Here is a 25,114-nt window from a genome sequence, read left to right as displayed (position 1 = left end):
TCATTGATGAAATCTAACTGTGGCTGCGCGGCTTGTTGCTACCGCTAATGCTACGGTTCGTTTCTGCGTGTTTCTGACTTGTCAGAACAAAATGAGCAGCTGGATGAAGTTCAGCTTCCACAGGCTTCCTCTCCTCAACCTGGACTCACTAAAGCTCCGGCTAGTTGAGATAAAAATGGACCTGAATGCCGAAGCAGAATCATTATTATCAGAATGAGCCGCGCAACGACTTGTAATGACACCAAAGTTATCTGGGTGAGGAAATGATCGGATTTTATGCTAGAAATAAGGTCCAGATAGTAAAAAAAAACAGTAATTATCCTTTAAAAAGAACAGCATAAAAACAAAAACACAGCAGGAGCAAAAAGTAGAATAAAAGAAAATAGATAAAGTTTAAAGTTTTTAAAAAGAGCTCATGAAAAGAGAAGTGTTTTTAACCTGGAGCCTCTGGCGCCTCCTCTCTGCTCTCCGTTTCCTCCGGGTCCCTCCGGTCGACACCGTTCTGTTCTACCGGCTCGTTGGTCCTCGGCGGTGGTGGCAGCGGCGAGTCGCCGTGGGCAACAGCAGCGTGGGCGCCGGTCTCCACGGCAGCAGGCAGGATGACGTCCAGCAGACTGAGACTGAGCGAGGACGAGAACGCAGCAGCAGAGTCCAGACTGAGGAGGACGGGGCTGTCGAAGTCCACCAGCAGCGCCTCCTTCTGCTCCTCCTGCTGCACCTCCTCTATCTGCTGCTCCTGCTGCTCCTCCTGCTGATGGAGAAGCTTTGTTTATTCACACACACACACATACATACAACACGTACTACACTGGGTCTCATTCATGAAACGTGAGTAAATCTGTGTGTAGATTTGCACATAAAAGCTCACTCTACTAAAACTAAAAGATCATGAATGACCACCCATCGTAAATTAACAGCACGCCCCCGGTGATCAGCAATTAGCATAGATCTCCGCCCATGAATAGCCATATAAGGAGATCGTGTAATTCTTCATCACTTATTTTAAGATGTTTAAGTGATCTGCTTCTGATGCCTTTTTATTAGAATTAAACACAATATAATTGGTCTTACCAGGGTTCCTACAGCTTAAGCCAAGTTAAATTTAAGACTTTTAAAGACTTTTTTAAAGCCACTTGAAATGAAATTGAAGACCGACTTCATAATAAACACAAATGCAGAAAAAAAACAAAAAAAACACCACATCAATTACATAGGGTTAGGGACAATTTTACCCACTTCCAAGGTAAAGTGACTGCTACATGAACATTGGATTGTGTCTCTTTCCAGCTGTCCTTTCTAAATAAATGCATAAAAAGTCCGGAAAAAAAAAAACACTGACTCGGGAGCTGGTGACGGTGAGAAATTTAGCGTTGACGGCCGCCACTAACTTCTCTATGTCAGAATGTTACCAATTATTTTGAGATTTGAGACTAATTACAACCATAAAATACCACTTACCAAGTGTTAACATTTTTAAGACGTTTGAAAAATTGATTTAAGACATTTTAATGCCAATTAAGGCCTTGTTTTTAGATTAATGAATTCAATGCCTTTTAAGACTTTTTAAGGATCTGTAAGAACCCTGTCTTACTGACCTGCTGCTGCTGCTGCTGCTCCATCTGCTGCTCCACGGCGTCCAGCTCCCTGAAGGCGTCGTGGCCGTCGGCCCGCAGCAGCGCGGCCGAGCCGGTGTCGTTCACCAGGTCGCAGAGCGGCTTCAGCGCTCGGTCGGGGCAGCGGGGGGCGGAGCTCCGAGTGGCGGCGCCACCGCCTCGGCCCACGGAGGAGAGCAGGTCGACGCCGGTGAGCGGCTGCTGCTGCTGCTGACCTTTGACCTCTCTGTCTGTGGAGCCAGAGGAGCCGTAGTGGAGGGAGTTGAGGTCGGGGAGACTCGGGGGGACCGGGGACGACTGAGAGTCCAGGGAGGAGACGGGGTAGACGGACACGGACGGCTTCAGGAAGACGGACGAGGGGTCCAGTTCCTCTGTAACCATGGAAACAACAGCTCATCCAGATTAGACAGAGACAGTGTTTTCACTTTTAAATAGCAACACAACAACTCTCACATTTTGATTTCATTTTTTAAAAGGGACAACGAGGAGTTTGTATTTGTTTCCAAAAGAGTCTCATATCAATGTGGATGAATCTACGTTACCACTTGTTAATGGTCCATTTTAGATAAATATGTCGTTTTGTCTTTATAGTTATTAGGGCCACGGGCCATCGCACCAGGCACTGGCCCCTACAGCTATGTCTTGCACCGGTCCAAGAATTTCACTGTGCACGCTGAGGCTCATGGGAAATGTAGTGAAAACACTTTGCGTTCCAAAACTCCTTGTTGTCCCTTTAAAACATCTTTGCAAAAATAAAAGAGACAGAAACTGATGCAAACTAAATGGCTGTAATTATCAAACTGAGGTGAAACAATCAGTCAAACTTGTCGTTAATTAGTTAATTATATAGTTTATATATACATATTATCTGCGATTATGGCCCTAAATGACGACTATTGAACAACCAAGAAAATCTCCAAATTTCGATTTCCTTTTTATAAACATTTGTGGAACATTTAGAGACAAAAAAAACGTATGTAAACTAAATGACTGTAATTATCAAACTGAGGTGAAACAATCAGTCAAACTTATCGTTGATTAGTTCATTGACACAAAGAAATGACTTCTAACTGCTTTGATAATTATTGCGTCAGGTCAATAAAGGTTTTTGTTTTTGAATTGTTTTGAACATACAGTATTAAAGCTCAGACAAATGAATCACAGATTAATCAATGACCAGATGAAGCATGAATACATTACAGAACCGATCAGAGTGATCGATGAGGGGCCGAGCTCTGACCTGAACTGAGCTCGAAGTCGTCCAGCAGTTTGTCCAGGTCGCACACGGCTGCCTTGAAGAAACTGTCCATGATGGGATGTAAAACACGAGGCCTCGAGTCGCCTTCACTTCCTGCAGAGACAGAGAGAAGAAGAGCAGGACTCAGTTATGATCCATGAACATCATAAACTCTCTGATATCCTCTGATATCTGCTGCTGTAAAACTCTCCTGAGGAACTGAATCTAGGTCGAACGCCGTCGACTCTTCACTCTGGGAGGTTTCTTGTTTACGCTCATGAAACGAAGCTCGACGGCTTCAAGGGTTAACAAACACACAACACACAGAGTCAAACAGGAGAAACGACATCGACAGCAACACTGCAAATACTTTATATATGATCATAATGGGTTTGACTATTCATTAAATTATTAGGTAGGATTGATAAAAACCATCTAAACAGACCCTCAGACCTCTGTTTTCTCCTACAGGTTCACAGTTTAATGATGACTTTGATTAATTCATCTAGTTTAAGTAAAATAATCTCAAGCCCTCTCCAACTCCAGCTTCTACGATCTAAGATTTTATACATTTCTTTTTCATAAACCATTTATTAATTGAATATATTTGGGTTTGGACCCTGCTGTTTTATTAATAAAACAATTAATCAAAGAAAATAGTCATCAGAATGAAAACATCCGCTGATAAACTGCTGCACGTGAGGCTTTCAGGTAACTGGAACTGTACAAAATGAGATTAAACCACCTTGAGTTACATATATAACCTCATATAACAGAGAGAATACACTGACCAGCTGCTGCCTTTATAATTCCTACTGGGGTAAAAAACATCTGAAGGACAAGCCCTGCTGCTGTATAATCATTCATGTACGTTGTTACCTCATTATATTTGGATTTAAAAAGCTGATAATGTCGACTGTGAGACCAGATTTCATATAGAAGGAGAAGATAAAGGTCAAACCCTTTAATAGGAAACGTTTCCCCTGTTTCCAAGCAGCATCTTTATGTTTTTATGTATGATGTGCTAATGTTGACTCTGCTCCTCCCCTCCTCATGTTATGTTATGTTGCCCTGCTGGTGCATATGTGTATGTTACTAAAAGAAAATGAATAAAAAGTTAATTAAAACAATTAAATAAAAAGCTTATAATGTGAAAACCCAACAAGCTCTGTGGTTTTAACCCTCCTGTTGTCCTCCTGGGTCAAGGAAGGAAGGAAGAAAGGATGAAGGGAAAGGAGGAAGAAAGGTAGGAAGGAAGGCAGGGAGGACGAAGGGAAGAAAGGAAGGAAAGAAGGGAGGAAAAAAGTATTGTGGAAAGAAGGAAGGGACAAAGGAAGGAAAGAAAAATGGAGGGAGGGAACACATTGGGTCAATTGGATCAAAAGAGGAAGGAAGAAGAAGTAGGGGAAGGAGGGAAGGATGAAGGAAGGGAACATATTGGGTCAATTTGACCCAGAAGGACGAGAGGAGGGTTAAACAGAGTGAAGAGTCTAAGAAGAGAGGAAGTGTCGGTCCAGTTCCACAGCAAACACACAGCGTTGCATCAGATGAATGAGTGATTATCATCAACTCTAAATGATTTAGTTTCTTCTGTCTGGAAGGAAAATGCTTCATGTTTTGCAGATTGTGTTATTTTCTAGTTTATCTGGTTTTGCTCTCTGTATTTTCTCCTCCTCCTCCTCCTGGGGGCAAAGTCATGATGCAGAGACTGTGAGTCTGACTCCTGCAGCTACAACAACAACAGAGAGTCAACTTTAAACCGGGGGGGGGCATTAACATCTATGTTGTGTGTCCCCTCATGACTGGAGAGGAGAACAACAGTGTGACACAGACAGAGAAGCAGCACAGTGGAGAAACCTGGATGTGGCTCAACATACATGTGCAATAACACACATACACACACACAGAGGCTTCATCATGGGAGACACAATAACTCTTATCACTGATAACCGATAATATTTTTAAAGGGACAACGAGGAGTTTCTATTTGGTTGTAAAAAAGTCTGATATTAATGTGGATGAATCTACGTTACCACTTGTTAATGGGCCCATTTTAGATAAATATATGGTTTTGTCTCTATGGTTATTTTAACTACGACGGTATGTGATCGTCTTCCAACCTCTGACTTTAATTCTTGATGAATGAAAACATGAGTCTGTCTTGCACCGGTCAAAGAATTTCACGGTGCGGAGGCTCATAAATGTAGTGTGGAAACACTTTGCTTTTCCAAAACTCCTCGTTGTCCCTTTAATAGTCGATAGGTTAACAAAGGCTAGGATGTAGAGAGTAACGATGAATGTAACATTATCGCTCTGACTTAAAGTCCCAGTGTGTAACTTATTTGTCTTTTTATGATCAAAAATCAAACCTGTCTTTCATAAATCCGTATTTGACTGAAGGTGAATCACAGCTGCTACAAATGAAAGCTTTCTGGTTCCTTAGAATGAGTTGTTACAAGTCGTTACAAATACATAAGTGGGCGACGCACCGAACCGAGGCGGCCATGTTGCATCGTGACCGTAGGTAACCACGGAAACCGAACCGAGGCGGCCATGTTGCATCGTGACCGTAGGTAACCACGGAAACGGCCTGTTAAAACTGTCACCACTGTGTAGTGTGAGGAAGGACGGAGGCACCGGTGTTGCATTCAGGTGCAGTCAGGCAGACGGCCGTCGGCAAACCAACCGGATGTCATTTTACTAAAACAATACCACATCACCATGACAACATGTTGTCAGACCACTTGTTTACATAGAGGCTTGTTTATCCTGTTACATGCAGCGTCTGTTGTCTGTCTGACGTCTGCCCCATTTCACCTGGATGCAACATCAAGAATACGTTCAGATATGCAACCGCACCGCTAGATGAGGGGGATTCCTACGTACTGTCCCTTTAACTCAATAATATAACTGACATCACAACAAAAAACAGTTATGACTCTTCTTCAATAATCAACATGTGTTATTGTCTCAAGGGGAAAAGGGAGTGAAAATGAGCGTTGGCTGATTAGAACTGACTCTAAAACATGTCCCTAGTAGTTTTTAACGCTGCATCACTTCCTCACTCCGACACTTAAACTCCACGGATCAAATAAACCTAAAAATCAGTTCATATTAAAAATGGGTCAAATTCCCCGAGAGCAGAACGTCTCTGTCATCATCACGGCTCCAAAATAACTTCAAATACTCTAAAAATAAGCAGCTTGAAAAGAGGAGACAACATCTCCTCCTGGTTCAGAGATGACAGACAGTTTATTTTAAATAAATGTTAGTAGAAACTTTTAAAGTGGCTCAGTGTTGAAATCAAATGACTGATTCACTGCAGTTAAATGTAATTACACCGACTCCAGGACAAACGCTTGTGTCAGCGTCGTTCTGCTTCATCACTGTGACTCTGTGTCTGAGGAGGAGGAGGAGGAGGAGGAGGAGGAGGAGGAGGAGGAGGAGGAGGAGTAGGGCTGGGTATTTGGCCAATTTCCTGAATCTATTTGATTTCAATTCCTAAGGTTCTAAATCGATTAATCACGATTCGATTCGATTCGATTTCATTAGAATCGATTCAACCTCCTCTTAAAAAATGAAAATGGCTGAACTCTGTTACAAAATACAATGGGCCTCATTCACCAATATCTTCTTAAGAATCTTCTTAGATTCTTTCTTAAGTTGTTCTTAAGAAGTTCCTTAAGAAAACCCTACGTCAGATTCATCAACGCGTTCGTAAGCCTCAGAATTGTTCGCAGCTGTGTTCTTATGCCATCTCCTCGTAAGTTGAGGGCGTGTGCCAGGTGAGTCTAATTAACATATGATTAGCATAGGTAACCGCCCCATCAATGCCCGTAAAAGGGCATGAGACTGCAGGGCCGTGTGCACAAGAGACCACAGGCACTGAGCAGAGAAGGTGAAGTGAGAAAGGAAGTTGAAATGCTCAAATGAAAATCTGGGAGGGAGCACCAGACTCCAAACGTAAAAAGAACTTAAATAGTGAAGTGGCGCTACTGCGGCAGGAATGAAACAAAAAAACAAACAAAAGGCTTATATTTAGTTTACATTTTTATATTTATATTTAGGCTATATTTAGTTTAGTGGATGCAGCTCTTCGGGTTGTTATCAGAGAGACCACACTCTCACGTGTGCCATCATAAATGTCATCATATTATCACATATGAAAAAAACACTTACAGTAAGTGCACTGTTGCAGCCCGCAATTAGGAAGAAAAAATCATATCGGGAGCTGTATGTTGCGCACAACAACAACAAACAACACATTCACCCCCCCCCCCCCAAAAAAAAAAGAGAAAAAAAAACTGATATGAATTAAGTGTCTATAATGTTTTTTTAAGAAACTGCAATGACTTGTCAATTATTATTATTAATATATGATTATTAAAAACATCATAAAAGATAAGAAAATAATTCTTATTCAAATCATATAATGTCATACAACTGCAGAACAAAAGAAAACGCTATAATTGGTTATTTTTGCAGAAGTCTCAGCACTTAAAAGTGCGTAAGTATATTCCTGACTGTTCGTAGATTTTGTTCTTAGTTAAGAACAAATTCTGGATAAGAAAACATTCATGAATGTCACAATCTTCGTAAAAACTTCGTAAGTAGGACTTAAGAACAAATTTGTTCTTAAGAACGGTTCGTGAATGAGGCCCAATGTTCTTTATTTCTTTCTTTTCACCATAAACAACAGCTGCAAAGTGCAAACTTGTAAATTTGACAGTTTAAACTTGAACTGTAAATAAAACTGTCTCAAGTCTCAAAAGGGCAATTTTGAAATTAGAAAGAAAAAAATCGATCTCATGCCCTGTGAATCGATATTACAAAAATCAATTTTTTTACCCAGCCCTAAAGAGGAGGAAGGAATCAGCTGATGTACCCCCCACCACCACCCAACTAGGGCTGCAACTAACGATTATCTTCATTATTGATTAATCTGTCGATTATTTAAACGACTAATCTATTAGTTGTTTGGTCAATAAAATGTTTAAAAACATCAGTGTTTCTCAAACCACCAGACGACATCGTCCTCTAATGTCTTGTTTTGTCCACAAACCAAAGAGAGACTCAGTTTATTGTCATAAAGGAACAAAGAAACCAGAAATATTCACATTGAAGAAGCTGAAATCAGAGAATTTGGACTTTTCTTCTTGTAAAAACGACTCAAACTGATTATTAGTTTATCAAGATAGTTGACGATTAATTTAATAATTGATTATACACAACACAAAGGAACGCTCCTCCTCCTCCTCAGGTCTGTGTGTTAAAGGGACAACCAGGAGTTTCTCCATCGGCAGAACGAAAAATTCTGCGACAATAAAAAAGTCTGATATTAATGTGGATGAATCTCCGTTACCACTTGTTAATGGTCCATTTTAGATAAATCTATGGTTTTGTCTCTATGGTTATTTTGTTATTATTAGTGGTGGTGGAAATGCTGGGCGAGCCGACCAGCGTTTCTTTACTTTCGGTTTCGTGGCGAGTCATGAGAATAACGCCGCCGAATCTCCGTTTATGGTGGGAACTACGACGGTATGTGATCGTCTTCCAACCTCTGACTTTAATTCTTGATGAATGAAAACATGAGTCTGTCTTGCACCGGTCAAAGAATTTCACGGTGCGGAGGCTCATAAATGTAGTGTGGAAACACTTCACTTTAACAAAACTCCTCGTTGTCCCTTTAACTAACACTGTGTACAACAACAACAACAACTTCTTTCCTACTTCCTTCCCATCCTCCTCCTCCTCCTCCTCCTCCTCTGCTGTCACTCAACAACCATGTGGGCTATGAGGGAATGAGGAAGTCGGCCGGTTAATCACCACAGTTCAGTTCTACATATAGTCACCAGTTCTTTATAAAACAAAATAAGAAAAAACACACTCACCGACTAGTTTTCATTTCAATTCCACATTCAAGTGAAAATAACACAAGACGACAACGACAGCGACAGCGACGGCTGAAAAACTGGCCCCACACCACAAGAATTACAGGAAGTGTCCTAGAGAGAAAAAGACAAAACAACAACTCAGAACTGATTGAAGCAACGTCTCTTTAACTCTGTCTACACACACACACACACACACACAACACAGGAAGAAAACATGACAAAAATGACAACTACCGGACAGAAACACAACACAACTGCCCTATCTGCCCTAGATTCACAGCATGTGGTGCAGAACTGCTGCTGATCTTATCTCAGGAGAGTTTCCATCGCACAAACTTCAAGTAAAAGAGAGACAGATAAGGTGTAAAACTGTTTATACAGTGGGAGACGAGTTATTGATAAATCCCTCCACTGATACAAGATTTATTTAATATGTCCAGTGTTAGAAGCTGTTGTGTAAAAAACCAGATTACATATGAGGCGAGGTGTTATGGTAACAGATTCATCACACTTGACCAGTTCTGCTTTCACAACTACAGAAATGTGTGAAGTTATTTAAACATAATGAAGCCACCGTATTTATCTATGATGGTAACACCAACACAATAACAGACAGAGTCCCTGTTAACACTGTAATCAGCGCTGACCTGTTCATCATTCATATAACTGGCACATTTTAATGTTGTTTAAAGAGGATTTTTAAGGCAAGACACTACAGGCAAAAACTGTTTTTACAGTTGTTTTTCACTGGTCAATTTTGAGATTTGGGGCTATTTTTGCTTCCTCAACATGTATTCTTTCAGAAAAGTGGAAAGAAATGGTAGAAAATCCACATTAAAGTTTTTATTTTACTTCATTTTGTCTCTTCCGTCTGTAGATTTCTCCTAAATTCACCACAAGTTAGCCTGACCCATGTCATGTCAGGCATCGTTGTAAAGCTCTCTCTCTACTGAACAATGATCTGGGCTCCATTTTATACAAATCTATAAAGGCCGTTTTCTCAGAATGAGTTTATTCAGACTCAGAGCTAGAAATCTCCACTTCAGCAGCACTTACAGACACCAAACCTTCCACTTTGATCCCTCTATATTCTGAATGCTTCTACAGAGGGGTTTGTTGATATGTCATTCACAGCCTGATTTATATACAACATTTTATTACTAAAAACATGGAGCCATTTGATTTTATAGGGCTGGTGACAGTATTTTCTCATTTACAGAGTGATAAAAAGAGACTGACTCTGAATATGTGAACAATAAAATAGATTTCTTTTAAGTGGCTTTATCCAGTTTCCAAATTTATGTTCTGGAAATGTATGCAAATTAGCACATATTTATTCAGATATTGCCTCATTTACGTATCTAAAGATACATTTTTTACAAAAAGTGTAATACAAAAACATTATCTAAGCAATAAACCTGGTAGCCTAAGTTTCATGGTTATATCAGTTTCAGTTTATTTTTTCTTACCCTATTCACCTGTAGTGTCTCACCTTAAATCAATTAAATCAATTATTGAAATACAACAACAGTTTATGTGATAAGATAACATATAAGTTAGAACGACGGTGGGTTGTTATGTAAAAAACAACACTAAGCAACAACTAAAACAAACGTTTACAAAATTAGCAAAACAAGCTAACTAACCTGAGTAGCCCAACGGTAATGAGCTAATGCTTCTCTCGGGTGACCGTTGGCCGTTAACAGTTCATATTTTAGTAATAACGGCGAACACAGCACGGTGAGGTGGCCCGTTAATAAACGCAGCCGTTGCCTGTCACTTTGTGTGAACGTTTTTAAAGCTGTCGAAGCTAAAGTTAGGAGTTATCAGCCGGGCTAACGCAGCTAGCCCCCCCGTGCTAACGCAGCTAGCTCCCTGTGCTAATGCTGCGTTCGAGTCAACTCGGAACTCAGGGTTGTTCCCACCTCCTTCTTGGGAAAAGTGCTTTTGAACGCCACTTCATGACGGAGCTGCCACTCGGAAAAGTCGGAGAAAACAAAAACATCTACCCCGACTTCTCTGAGAATCAGTTGTCATCGATTAAAATGTATTTGAAATGCCAAACTACACTAAAAGGCTCGTTTTAATTGTTTTTGTTCCCGTGCACTGTTTTAATGCCTTAGCTACGTAAAGCACTTTGAATTCAAAGTTTGTTCCCGTCCAATATGTTTTTAGTTACTCTTTGAAGTTACACTGAAGCATAGTCAGTAATAATATATATATATCGATGGCTTTGAAGAAGGAACTCGGGAGTTTTCAACCAGGACACTCAGAGTTCCGAGTTGTCTCGAACGCAGCATAACAGCAGCTAGCTCCCCATGCTAACTGCTATGCTGGTTTGTTTCTTCACTCACCAGCAGCTCATCACCAGTTTTTATTATTCCTGCAGCTCCTCTGTGGTGATAGCGGTCATCTTCCGTCTCAGATCAGCAACACCCGGAGCTGTTAGCGGCGTCTCATGCTCCTTCCTCCCGACAGTTATTAGAGTAGAAGCCGGGGAAGAAGCTGCTGCTGCTGGGTCAGTGTCAGTGGAGACTCGCAGCCGCCATCTTGATCTGGGCTGTGAGGTCACGGCTCAGACAGACTCACCGTTGTTCTGTTCTGCAGGCTGCTGCTCATTTAATTATATATAATAAATGTGTTCTTACTTTATGTCCATTTTTAGACACATTATAGCAGACAAACACACAGATTTTTCTTTAAACGTGTCTCTCATTACATGGAGAAAAATTAGCCTACTTTCCAAATAGGCTACAGTTGGTTTTTGTCTACAAAATGCATGCATATGTAGCCTAAATAAACAAGAATTATTAAACTGAACTCTTATTCAAATGTAAATACACTATTACTTTTTATTTCATCAACTTTTTAAAAAGGTTAATCAGCAGTGGCATTTTTAGACACATTATAGCAGATAAACCCTCTGACTTTTCTTTAAACATGGAGAAAAATTAGCCTACTTTCCAATTACAGTTGGTCTTTGGTCTTTGTCCACAAAATGCATTAGTAGCCTAAATAAACAAGAAGTAGGCTATTAAACTGAACTTATTCAAATGTAAATACACTATTACTTTTTAATTCATCAACTTAAAAAAAAAAAAAAAGTTAATCAGCAGTGGCATGTGTAAAGGAAATGAGTTGGCAATGTTTGTTTATTATTTCACACACCTTCTCAGTTGAACTAAATAATTTATTATAACTGTAGCTAACTAGTAAAAGTCTAAGTTTGTGTAATGTTAATATTTATACACGCATAGGCTACAGCACATACACCCCCTGACTTTTAAGTTACAGTTATTTTAATGTCAAAGTTTCTCTCTTTGCATTACTGTATTACAGTAGTACCTCCATGTGTGAATGGTAATCCTGGTAATCCGATTCAAGGAAAATGCACAAATATTAGCACTGTTGTTTTCAAAGAGCTTTTTTTTTTTTTTTATGTACAAACAGCGAATCAGGAAGGAAATGTAAACATATGTAGATAATGATAGTAATACATAATTGATCCTACATAATAAACATAACATTAGAGAACAGCAGAGAATAATGGGGTTTGAATGTTGCTCTTAAAACATTCATCGTTCATCTCAGACTGCATTTAAGGGACATGGTTGCTCCTAATAAGAGTAATAAGAGTTTTAACATGACTTCTGGTTCAACTCTTTACTATCAATCTAACAAACTGTACTGTAAATATGCTTTATGTCTCCTTTATAACGGTATACAGATTTTGTTACCCAGTTGATTAGCCTACTTACATTAAGACAAACAAAAAAGTTTTTTTTAATTGTTTGTTAACATGAGAAAATTTGCATACATTTACATAGGCCTAAATTGCACCGTTTTGACAGCACAGGTATATATGAAGGTGCTGTGGTGGCACCAGCATGAAAATTGGGATGAGTTGACTCCATCTGTCACTCAACAAGAAACCACTTTAAATTTCAAGATGGCTGCAATTTGTCAAGATGACCACCACCACCTTAGTGGAGCAGGTATGACATGCTCTTTTCTGAAGGAGGTGACTGCTGCTGAGATCAGGGAGCTCCAGGAGCTCCAGGAGCTCCAGACACTCTCACCTTTAATGATAGAGAGATATTTGTGAAAGGGGGATGGAGAGATGGAAGGACTTGCAGCAAAGGATGTGGACTGGATTCGAACATCGCTGCGGGAAGCACTCGTTTTACATGGTAGCCTGAGCGCCCTAGCTTATTAAGATACTGTGTGCCTGACTGTGATATGTCAACAAGACTGAACAAGACATTTACACCTGCTCTACCCAATGTTTAGATCTGGTGTTGTATGCAAATTAGCCATACGTAATTAGATTATGCCCTGTTTGCTCATGTTAACAAATATTTTCAAAAAACTTGTAATACATTTTTTGTTTGTCTTAATGTCAGTAATCAACTCAGTAATTTCCATGGAGATATCTAAAGGTTAAAAATGTTACCCTATTCACATGAGAAAAATAATTAATAAGCGTATGAATGGGCTATATTTGGTCTTTTTCTAAACTTTCCCCCAATGGGATTCTTCTGGGCTTTTTTTCCCTCACTCAGGACATGTTGAGGATACAAAACCAGTTGAGTTTGATTCTGTTGCAATTTGTTTAACCTTGCTTTTTCCATAAAATGACTGACTATAGCCTATATATTTACATGGACTAGGCTACATGATTTAGGCTATATTAGTCATCATGTCCTCTCCCTTCTCCTGCAGTTCCCCTTGTGACCGTCTCCCTCCGGCCACCAGGGGGCGCCACCGCCCCGGTCAGACCGGTTACAGCCGCTTCACAGCACAGCTGAAGAAGAGGAGGAGGAGGAGAGAGGAGAGAAACAGGAAGAAGAAGACGGAGAAGAAGAAGAAGAAGAAGAAGAGATCTCAGCCCCACAATGACTTCGACCAGGAGACTAGGAAAGGTAAAAACACCACAACACAGCAACACAACAGCTACACACCATCCACCTACACAGTCCACCTTAAACACCTATCCACTAAACCACCTTAACCCGGCTGCAGCGGCCCGGAGGAAACCCCGTAGAGAGGGTTATTATAGAGGCGGTCGCGTGCGGACAAAATGAAAGGATGATGACGTCAGACGGCGGTGACAGAGAGAGAGAGAGAGAGAGAGAGAGAGAGAGAGGAACTAGTTAGAGAGAGTTAGTTAGTTTAACACACACACACACACACACACACACACACACACACACACACACACACACACACACACACACACACACACACACACACACACACACACACCTAGGGCGTACAACGTGTGTGTGTGTGTTCAGCTCGTGTCAAAAACATGGAGGAGACTTTGGGACTGGGGCGTGACGTGATGTGACGTGATGTGACGTAACGTGACGTGACGTGAGACCCCGGCAAAACAAAACAAAAGCAGCAACAGCTACCATGGCAACGAGGAGTCAATCAATCAATCAATGGATCAATTAATGGATCAATCAGGTTTATTAGTTTTAGTGGTTTGTGTTAAAACAGCTTCACACTGGCTCATTTTTAAAACTAATATTGTCATTATTTACTCACAGATCAGCTGATTAATGTTGTTAAAGGGATAGTTCAACAACATTTAGTCAAACCGGCCCATTGCCATAATCCCCATAGTCATAGCAGTAGGTTCGTTACCTTTAATTGTCGGTGCAAGCTGTTTTTAGAACGGCGGAGCAGAGCCGTGAGCTGCTCAGAGCTACGCTACGGAGGCTCATTATGGGATTTCTTGGTTTCAAACTCATCAAACTCATCAAATACACAATCCAACAACTCCAAACCAAACGAGACGGAGTTGTTATAGAGGTAAATTCATGCAAAAACCTCTGATGCACGTTGCCTTCAGGGACAGTTTTTCATCAACAGTCTCTGTATTTCCCTCTAAAACAACTCTGTGTGGTAACGTTGTGTTATTATTTCATAGCGTGGTGAATGTGCAGCTCACAACTTGTCCACCAGAGCGTTGTGGAGTTGTTGGATTGTGTAATTGATGAGTTTGATGAGGGAAACCAAGAAATCCCATAATGAGCCTCCGTAGCGTAGCTCTGAGCAGCTCACGGCTCTGCTCCACCGTTCTAAAAACAGCTTGCACCGACAATTAAAGGTAACGAACCTACTGCTGTGACTATAGGGATTATGGACAATGGGCCAATTTGACTAAATGTTGAACTATCCCTTTAATTAAGAGACTGGGCTTTGAAATGTCTTAGATCTGGTTAAATGTACACGTTTAACAGTGGAAATAAGAAACAATAGGCCTACTAAACTGTTCTGAAATCTAAATGTGTTGTTATATGAGACCTGAGTCCAGTAGTCGACATGTTTATTTATCTATCAGCTGCTCTTTACTTTCACTTTTCACTCTGTTGAGATGAGGTCACTGAGGTTTAAAGTTTCATTTAGGGATGTCATGATTACTTGTTTTCACAATTAATCGTGGAATTAAACGCCACAATTAATTAATGGTAAAGATTTCCTAAACCGTCACTTTCCAAAAAATATTATGTTGGAAACACAGAGGCAGATGTGCGACAAAGTGAAGGTAAATGTAAGAAATACTGGTCCATTTATCTAACGTAGCATTGAATTGGCAGCAATTTAAATGTTAGCGTGTCATTTTTAATAAAATAAAACCCAAAACAAAACAAAAACCGATTTAAAAAAATGTAAACATTTGGTATAGATGACAATTTATGACCTGAATATTTCAAACACTTCCCCTGGGGATTAAGAATTGGTCTTAAAGCAGAAGTGAGTGATATTTTTGTGTTAATCTAAGTCTTAAATAGTTGTATCTTCCGACAGCAATCACTTCTATAGTGTGTTTGGTCTGAAACACGGGTCTGTCAGTCACTCTGCTCTGCTCTGAGCCCAGGAGAAAACTTTCCTTGTATCCTACAACCTTTATCCAATAAGGAGAGAGAACGGCATAAAGGGGCAGTCCTCTCTGTGTGTGCAGCCAAGGGATGCGCCTGAATGTGGTGACGTAGGGACGAGGACCAATAGATCCATGACGAGGGCGGGGGCTGCTAACTCCGGGGGCTGAGACCCGTGTTTCAGACCAAACACTCTATAGAAGTGATTGCTGTCGGAAGATACAACTATTTAAGACTTATATTAACACAAACATTCACCTTACTTCTGCTTTAACAGCATTACAGTTGCAATCAACACCCAATTAATCAATCCTGTTTATAGCTTCTATCATACTATGTTTTAATCTATTTCTAAATTGTGTTATGTTTTGCTATAATAAAATGAGGAGTTTATTTCAGTCAGTTACAGTGGACTGACTGGCTGACTGACTGATAAAAAGCTGTTTAAATGAAGTCATGTGACATCCCATAAGCATCTGAAACATGACTGAGACAGTTACAGTTTCACTTTCCTGAAAAGGGCCTGGGTGAGGCAGGAATTCCCCCGGTGGTGTTGTGTTGTCATGGCTTCAGGTGAAACAACAACAACAAGGTGTTAACAACAGGAAGTAGAAAAGACTAAACACGCTGCTGCTTCCTGTCAGCTGACTGACACAGTCAACTCAACTTTATTTATAAAGCCCTTTAAAACAACCACAGCTGGACACCAGTTAGATACAAGTCAAATAGTCAATAGAGGATTTGGTTTATTCTCACAGTGACTAAACTCTCTGTGATCCAGATGTTTTATTCATCAACAGGTCACAGACAGATGGGTCAGAACATCTGGAATATAAAAGTTATCGTCACATTTCTGAACCTGAAGTTGTTGTTTTATCTCTTTTTGTTTTTACTTTTACTTTTGCTTCATGTTTATGCAACGTGATGAAACCAAATCTCAACCAACCTGTTGTTTAATCTGATCATCACTATCTGATGTTGCACAACAGGGAGATGACAGAAGAAACATAAAATGTTGAAATAGTTTTTATTGAGTCTTTATTATTATTATTATTATTATTATTATTATTATTATTATTATTATTATTATTATTAGGAGTGGTTAAGAAGTCTGGAGGTTTCCCAGTTCATGAAACTTTGCACCAAAGAGTTTTATTTGGTTTTATTTTGTTGGCAAATGACAAAACAATGAAAACACAACACATGTGTTTTATTTGACCCTTTTGTTCCAAACAGGGGAACTAGAAACATTAAAACCTGCTGTAAAACAACTGTGATGTGATGATAAAACTCTCACACCTTCACTATGACGGAACAGAACCTGTAACATCTGCAGACAGGTGTTAGAGATGAACACACACACACACACACACACACACAGACCAACACACTGAGCTCAGATCAGACTTGTCACCGTTGATTCTGTTTCCTTTTAATCTGAAATCACCTTAAAACAAGAAACACGAGGAATAAAAAAGTGGCTTTACTTTGAAAATCAGTTGAGTAGAGTTGAGTGTTTCCTCCTGGGTTCGGCTCTGTCGCTGAGGATTCTGGGAAACTCTTATGGAGTGAAACGATCAAAGGAAATGAGCTGTAGATCAATAATCAGTTTCTTCCACAGCAGCAGGAACATGAACTAATGAGAGGATGATGTCACTTTATATAAATAATAATAATACATTTATTTATAAAGCGCTTTACATCAAAGTGCTGTACAACACATCAAAACCTGCTAGCAGTTTACAAGCAGAGGCATTCCAAAAACAACAAAATACAAAACATTAAAGTATTATGATGTCATCACATTAACTGTTGTTGTTGTTGTTGTTGTTTTCCTGCAGGAGCTGGACGACATCCGTAAATCTGGGATGAAACATTTCCGTAACATCCAGGTGGATGAAGCCAACATCTTGACCTGGCAGGGCCTCATCGTTCCTGTGAGTCACACAACGCTGCTGCTGCTGTACGCTGCTCAATACATGCTGCAAATAATATTATTATTATTTATTTACATAGAAGTTACAAAGAACATGAGGTCATCATGTTGTTATAGATAAAATCACAATATTCTTCTACACATACATCATGGTTTAATGTCACACTGTTCAGATCCATGTTTCCCAGCGTTCACTTCATTTCTCCAGATCAAGTCTTAAAGCTACAGTGCGTAACTTCCATCGCCCCCTAGAGGATTTCTGTGTTAATACAACGATACGGCGGCACCTCAACATGGCGCCCCTCCCCTCCCCACCGCCACCGTTTGTCTCGTTCTTCTGCCAAACGGGAAGTCTTTTTCTTTTTAGTAGGATCCACTTCTGAACCTCTTGGTGGCTTCTTCGGGTTCTCCGCTGTGTTGCTTCTAGCAGCGCTCTAGAAAGTAAGTTACGGCTTCAAGTCACGACTTACGACTTTGTAGCGTTCCAGGCAACCCACTCGTGTTTCTCCGACCTGTTTTACCTGTGAAAGTCACTATAACGGCCACTCGTAACTTCCGACCCCTTCACAGGTCGGAAAAACACGAGTTACGGGCTGCCTTGAATGCACCATTATTTCCTGTGAGCCAGCGCGGGAATGTAGCTAACGTCACCAAATACAAAAAGAACAAATACTGAAAAATACGGTGAGGTGTTAGAGGAGCTGAACGGCTTCATCAGCGTTGGATCATCTCCTCTTGTAGTGGCCTGGGTGAAACTGAGATTTACAGACACGTACAAGTTACGCACTATAGCTTTAAAACCAAAGTCTCTCTGAGCAGTAAATGTCTTTAATGATCCTGTTGGAGGATCTAGTTGCAGCCGTTTCCTGGTTTATATCTTTCCTACAACCTGTCAAACGTATCTTCAGTCAGTGTTGATCCTTCTGTTGGACTGTTGAGATATAAAGTAACAAAAGAGAATCTAGATCCACCTGTTAGTTTATTTCTCTCAGTAGCGACTAGCCTACATTCTCTTCCAGCTGAACTCTGTCGACCATCTCAGTTCTCAGCGGTCGCTGCTGTTTCACATGTTTCCATCCAGACTCCTCGACTCCCTCTCTGTTTCTGTTGTTTTAACCTCCGTATATCCTTAAGACCAACTTTTTATTGTCTTTTTTTCTTGGTATGGTTCATTAAATATAGAAATCAATTTGTTTCCTTCTCCTCTTTTTTTGTGACACTTTCCTTTTGTTGTTTTTTTGAAATTTTGGCAGTGTGTGAACATTATACATAGGGGTTAGGTTAGGGTTAGTTAAAGCCAATAAAAACAGACATGATAAAGAAGAAGTTGGATCAGCGTGCCTCTACAGTTGGTTCCTGCTTTGTTATCAGTGTAATAGTCCTTATCCTGTCCTTCATATGTAAACACTCCACTTCTCCCACTTTCCACCACCTTGTTCCTCTTCACTCAGTTGTTCCATAATAATAACATGTGTTTCATTCACCTTCATCTTCAGCCAGTCATCTTGTGTTGCTGGGTCTGACTGCTTTCTTACAAGCTACTAACTGAATTCTTCAGTAAATATCTGTCCTACTTTAGCCTCGTAAACCAGCTTCTCCTGGAAATGCATTTCATTTCATTTCATTTCATTTCATTTCACAGTAAGAGTCTGGCCTCATTCCCCCTGTAAACGTTTGGGCTGGGCGGGAGTAGTAGCGTTGACAGACAACCCCATTCAGCCAATCAGCAAGTTGGTATCGTATCAAACTTTTGCTGAATCCAGTTGGAAGAACAGTGGAAACATCTTTTCCTTCTAGAAACTCAACAAGCGCCGACTCTGGCTCTTGTCTAACTGCTGTAATGGGTTAGGGTTGATGGTGTTTCAGCTGTTTTTAGGCTGCTACTGCTAGATAACTCTGCCGTGCTCGTTGTGGTAAGAGTCGTGCAGTGTAGTGACGTCGGTCCCTGATTGGCCGACGTGCTGTGTCAATCACAGAAATCTGAGCGGCGATGCTGATTGTTTCAGGCCATGGATGAGACCAGACCTCCCTGTGAGATGAGATGAAATGAAATGAAATGCATTTCTGGGAGAGGCTGGTTAACGAGGCTAGTCCTACTTCTCTCCTAACACAACGTTCCCTGTCCTGATGCCAGAGTGCAGTATTAATCTATATGGATTTACAGTAGATAAACCACGACCCAGAGTCCTGACAATAACATCTTCACAAAACGTTACGATTTTAGGACAAAGAGTCGTCCACATTTACATCTCCACATCTTCTCAACATGTGGTGCTGAAGTAGATCTGTATCTGTTCCTAACTTTGGCTGTCACAAAGAATCTAATCAGTTCCTCCAATAATAAAACCTCCAACACGTGATGAGTTGCTGCGTTTTCCTCCTCTTCTTTGATAATAATAGTAATAATAATAATATAACTAAAGGTGTGTGTGGTGTGTTTGATCGGTGCAGGACTGCGCTCCGTACGATAAAGGAGCATTCCGCATCGAGATCATCTTCCCGGCCGAGTATCCCTTCAAACCTCCAAAGATCACGTTCAAGACCAAGATCTACCACCCCAACATCGACGAGAAGGGGCAGGTGTGTCTGCCCATCATCAGCGTGGAGAACTGGAAGCCGGCTACACGCACATGCCAAGGTGAGGGGGGGTTTTAGGATTAAAAAACGTCACATTAGAGCAACAGTCTAGTGTCGGATCAAGCTACATCATCATGCCGTGGTTCAGCTTTTTGTCGTGTTCAACAGTTCTGGATGAAGCAACGTGATTTTCTGCTGTGTAAAAGTGTTTTTGGATCGAGCCTCGGACTTTCAAACCTTTTACAATAATCTGTGGTGGTTCCCTCGGAGACGACAGGTGTCATCAAGTCTGGTAGAAAATCTGCTGCTTTCAGTTTACAAACATTCTGAAACCTTCCCAGTTATTTCCTGAGACGATGCGAGGTAGAGAGGACTGAAGGCTCCAACATGTAGTGGACTAATAAATAAACACCGCTAATGATTTAAAAAAAGAAAAGAAAAAACAGTTTTCTCCTCCGAGGCAGCCGCGGCATAAAGATGCTCATCTGCCCCGTATGTGCATCTTAAACTCCATCTCTGCTCTTATTATCACATGATATTTAGTCTGACGACGCTGTGTGTCAGTGATGCAACTGTCTGACGGACAGAGAGCTTTATGCCCCGGCTGCGCTCTGTCCATCAGACATGACCTCATTTTATTTTTTATTACCAGGGTTCTTACGGATCCTTAAAAAGTCTTAAAAGGCATTAAATTCATTAATCTAAAAACAAGGCCTTAATTGGCATTAAAATGTATTTTTCAAAAGTCTTAAAAATGTTAACACATGGTAAGTGGTATTTTATGGTTGTAATTATTCTCAAATCTCAAAATAATTGGTAACATTCTGACATAGAGAAGTTAGTGGCGGCCGTCAACACTAAATTTCTCACCACCTCCAGCTCCAGAGTCAGTGTTTTGTTTTTCCGGACTTTTTATGCATTTATTTAGAAAGGACAGCTGGAAAGAGACACAATCCAATGTTCATGTAGCAGTCACTTTACCTTGGATCACATAGGAAAGTGGGTCAAATTGTCCCTAACCCTATGTAATTGATGTGGGTTTTTTCTTTTTTTTTCTGCATTTGTGTTTATTATGAAGTCGGTCTTCAATTTCATTTCAAGTGGCTTTAAAAAAAGTCTTAAAAAGTCTTAAATTTAACTTGGCTTAAGCTGTAGGAACCCTGATTACAGTATTCGGTTACCCGGGTACGACAAGGTTAGGATACTCGGTTAGAAAATGATTGGAAATGCCCATCCCTACTGAAAACGTAAAAAGAGTGAAACCACCCTCCATAGTGGAAATCTTCAAAACGCTCTGCTGTTGCGTCTCCGTGTAAAGGCTGAAAACACAAAAGTCTGCTCTGCGTTTTCATCACAGGAAAATAACAACAAATATGTTGGATTCCACAGACTTTTGTGTCACCAGATGCAGGCAGATTTCCTCTCCCAAAACACTTGTCTAAACGCAAAATAAAAAGTGAGAACGCAGCAACGCCACTTTTGCATTTAAATGTAGCCTGAGCGTTTCAGAGCCATCTGCTTCTAAATCTGCATTTGACTTCTTAAACAGTTTCTTATTGGATCTTAACTGGAGTTAGTGGGTTTGTAGCGCTGCATTTTGTAGTAATGTAATACATTTTCATCTCATGATGTCATAATTTGCCACATTTTGTAATAAAATTCTTGAACGCAATTTGTAATAAGTTGTTACATAATGCACTGAATTATTACAAAATGTGAGTGTTGCATTTCTTTTAATGAAGAAATGTAATAATTTGGTGCAATATGTAGCAACTTATTACAAAATGAGGCAAAGTTTATTAAACATTGCTTTCAAAAATGTTTTTACAAAATGCAGCGCTAGAGTACAACGGAGTATTAGGGCCATGTTGAGAAAAAAAAAACACAGACAAGAATAAAGTTGTAAATTTACGAGAATAAGGTAATAGATTTACGAGAATAAAGTTGTAAATTTACGAGAATAAAGTTGTAAATTTACGAGAATAAAGTCACAAATTTACGAGGATAAAGTCACAAATCTATGAGAATAAAGTCACAAATCTATGAGAATAAAGTCACAAATTTATAAGAATAAAGTCACAAATTTATAAGAATAAAGTCACAAATCTATGAGAATAAAGTCACAAATTTATGAGAATAAAGTCACAAATTTATAAGAATAAAGTCACAAATCTATGAGAATAAAGTCACAAATCTATGAGAATAAAGTCACAAATCTATGAGAATAAAGTCACAAATTTATAAGAATAAAGTCACAAATCTATGAGAATAAAGTCACAAATCTATGAGAATAAAGTCACAAATCTATGAGAATAAAGTCACAAATTTATAAGAATAAAGTCACAAATTTATAAGAATAAAGTCACAAATCTATGAGAATAAAGTCACAAATCTATAAGAATAAAGTCACAAATCTATGAGAATAAAGTCACAAATCTATGAGAATAAAGTCACAAATCTATGAGAATAAAGTCACAAATCTATGAGAATAAAGTCACAAATCTATGAGAATAAAGTCACAAATCTATGAGAATAAAGTCACAAATCTATGAGAATAAAGTCACAAATCTATGAGAATAAAGTCGCAAATTTATGAGAATAAAGTCACAAATCTATGAGAATAAAGTCACAAATCTATGAGAATAAAGTCGCAAATCTATGAGAATAAAGTCGCAAATTTATGAGAATAAAGTCGCAAATTTATGAGAATAAAGTCGTAAATTTACGACTTTATTCTTGAAGTCTGTGATTTTTTTATTTGTCAGTGTGGCCCTAATGCTCCGTCGTACTAGAGGGTTTTATGGTTTTATGGTTTTGATGTTATCTTGTATGAATTGTTACTGTTTCCCTGTGGGACGATAAAACTGAACTGAACTTATATTAATGATCTTGTGTCTGTGTGTGTGTGTGTGTGTGCGTGTCTCTTTGTGTGTCTGTGTGTGTGTGTGTGTCTGTGTGTGTGTCTGCAGTGATCCAGTGTCTGATCTCCCTGGTCAACATCCCTCAGCCTGAACACCCGCTGCGCGCCGACCTGGCGGAGGAATACACGAAGGACCGCGCCAAGTTCATCAAGAACGCCGAGGAGTTCACAAAGAAACACAGCGAGAAGCGGCCAGTGGACTGACGGCTTCTGCTCCCTGTCGGCCAATCAGAGCCCTCGCCCTGCCCTCGCCCTCGCCCTCGTCTTAGCACTCTCCAACCACTCCTGTACTAGAGGCTTGTGTTTCTGTTTCACTTTGCCAAAAACAAAACAAAAAAATAACAAAAAAAAAAGAGAAGAAAAGAAGAAGAAGAAGCAGCAGGACTTTTAGGCGAGTCGCCGGCGGCGGCCTCTAGGTGGCGCCCTCTGGTTTGTTAACGACTTCTTTCTACTGATTTCTTTTTAGAAAAATAAAAAAAATAAGAAAATAGTCCGAGGTGGCGTCCTGGAAAGAAAAGAAAAGAAAAGAAAAGAAAAGTGCTGTTCTGCTTTTTCTCAAGTGTTGAATGTTAATCTCAGATTAATCGTTAGCTTAACGCCGACCTGTTTACACATTTTTAAGCTTTTGTTTTGTGTTTTTTTAGTTTTTTAAGTTTTTTTGGTAACACTTTACTGGAATAGGTTTCATCAGATTGACATAACACTGTCATAATAAACATCAATGAATACTTCTGACAGCTGTCGTTAAGTGTCATTCGCTAAATTACACTGCAAAAAGAATATTTGTCTTATTTCTAGTCAAAACAAATCTCATTATATTTAAAATCAGACTCATCACATTAAAAGCAGCTTGTTTTTAGACACTTTTTACTTCTTTCAAGCAGATTTTCACTTGAAACTTGAAAAAAATCTGACAGTGGAGCAAGTTTTTCTTTCTTATTACAAGCACAAAAAACTTGCTTACTACTTATTTCAATTGAAAATTAGTTTGAAACAAGTAAAGAAAATCTAAAAACAAGTTAATTTTTAGGTGATGAGTCTTATTTTAAGTGGAAAGAGATTAGTTTTGACTAAAATTGAGACATTTTGACAAGAAATAACTCAAATATTCTTGGAAAGACTTTGAGTTTTTGCAGTGTATGTCACTTTTGATGCAAAGTTGACATTGTTTGAGATGTCCTTGTTATGAGAACTTATTACATAATTTTTTAAAGTTTGTCCATTAGGTCTGCTATGACAGTTTAAATTGTCTTTATGTCAAGTTGTCAGAACAAAAACATCTCACACAATGTCAACTTTGCATTAAAAAAAGTGACATAACTTACTGAATGACACTTAACCACAGCTGTCATAAGTATTCATTGATGGTTATTATGACAGTGTTATGTCAATCTGATGAATATCTATTACAGTAAAGTGTTACTGTTTTTTTTTTTTTTTTTTGGTCGTTTTATTTTGTGTTTTTGTTTCTGTCAGACGTTAAATCCGCTCAGCATCCGATGCTGCTGCTTCTCTGTCTGTGGGTTGGTTGGTTGGTTGGTTGGTTGGTCGGTTGGTTTCCCTCCAGATGCACTGTCCTCTGTCCACTCACTCTGTTGCCGGACATGAAACTTATTATTAGACTTTGTTACTGATGCAGAATTTACTCACGTTAGCAGGAGTGTGTGGCGGTCTGTGGCGGTGCGTTCGCTGACACGTCTTTGTATTTCAGATGTTTTTTTTTTTGTGTGTGTGTGGGGGGGTGAAACTCCCCGTCTGATTAAAATCCTTCCACCTCTGTCGGCCTCCAAGGTTCAACTGTTATAACTGTTATTAGTGTTACCTCCTTCTTATATAAGCAGGTTACTTTGTTCTTAAAGGGATAGTTCAACATTTAGTCAAATTGTCCCATCACCATAATCCCTATAGTCATAGCAGTAGGTTCGTTACCTTTAATTGTCGGTGCAAGCTGTTTTTAGAACGGTGGAGCAGAGCCGTGAGCTGCTCAGAGCTACGCTACGGAGGCTCATTATGGGATTTCTTGGTTTCCCTCATCATCAAACTCATC

At 39.7% G+C, this 25,114-nt stretch overlaps 2 protein-coding genes across 6 annotated transcripts in view; one reads left to right on the top strand and one right to left on the bottom strand.

Annotated features, from left to right (window-relative positions):
- Nucleotides 1-11,287, bottom strand: part of zfyve16 (zinc finger, FYVE domain containing 16) — a 42,215-nt gene extending 30,928 nt beyond the window's left edge. The window contains exons 1-5 of one of the 4 annotated variants that reach the window (XM_083983605.1): nt 11,099-11,287; nt 8,742-8,855; nt 2,854-2,964; nt 1,596-1,984; nt 439-751 (exon numbers count right to left, since the gene is read on the bottom strand). In XM_083983605.1, the coding sequence (XP_083839731.1) occupies nt 439-751; nt 1,596-1,984; nt 2,854-2,923 (772 nt within the window). In that variant the 5' untranslated portion in view covers nt 2,924-2,964; nt 8,742-8,855; nt 11,099-11,287. The remainder of the gene's footprint in view (nt 1-438; nt 752-1,595; nt 1,985-2,853; nt 2,965-8,741; nt 8,856-11,098) is intronic. The other 3 variants (XM_083983606.1, XM_083983607.1, XM_083983604.1) reach the window with 3 other exon arrangements.
- A 2,275-nt stretch (nt 11,288-13,562) lies between these two features.
- ube2l3a (ubiquitin-conjugating enzyme E2L 3a) overlaps nt 13,563-25,114 on the top strand; it is a 274,466-nt gene continuing 262,914 nt past the window's right edge. The window contains exons 1-4 of one of the 2 annotated variants that reach the window (XR_014595805.1): nt 13,563-13,666; nt 17,476-17,571; nt 20,022-20,208; nt 23,117-24,293. Coding sequence is in view for 1 of the 2 variants with exons in the window: in XM_083983688.1 (XP_083839814.1) it covers nt 13,640-13,666; nt 17,476-17,571; nt 20,022-20,208; nt 23,117-23,271 (465 nt within the window). In the remaining variant the exon portion in view is untranslated. Of the gene's footprint in view, nt 13,667-17,475; nt 17,572-20,021; nt 20,209-23,116; nt 24,845-25,114 lie in introns of those variants that run through there. The other variant, XM_083983688.1, reaches the window with a different exon arrangement.

Source organism: Trachurus trachurus (assembly GCF_905171665.1).
Source record: "Trachurus trachurus genome assembly, chromosome: 12".
NCBI lineage: Eukaryota > Metazoa > Chordata > Actinopteri > Carangiformes > Carangidae > Trachurus > Trachurus trachurus.
This window is presented reverse-complemented; position numbering and strand designations above follow the sequence as displayed.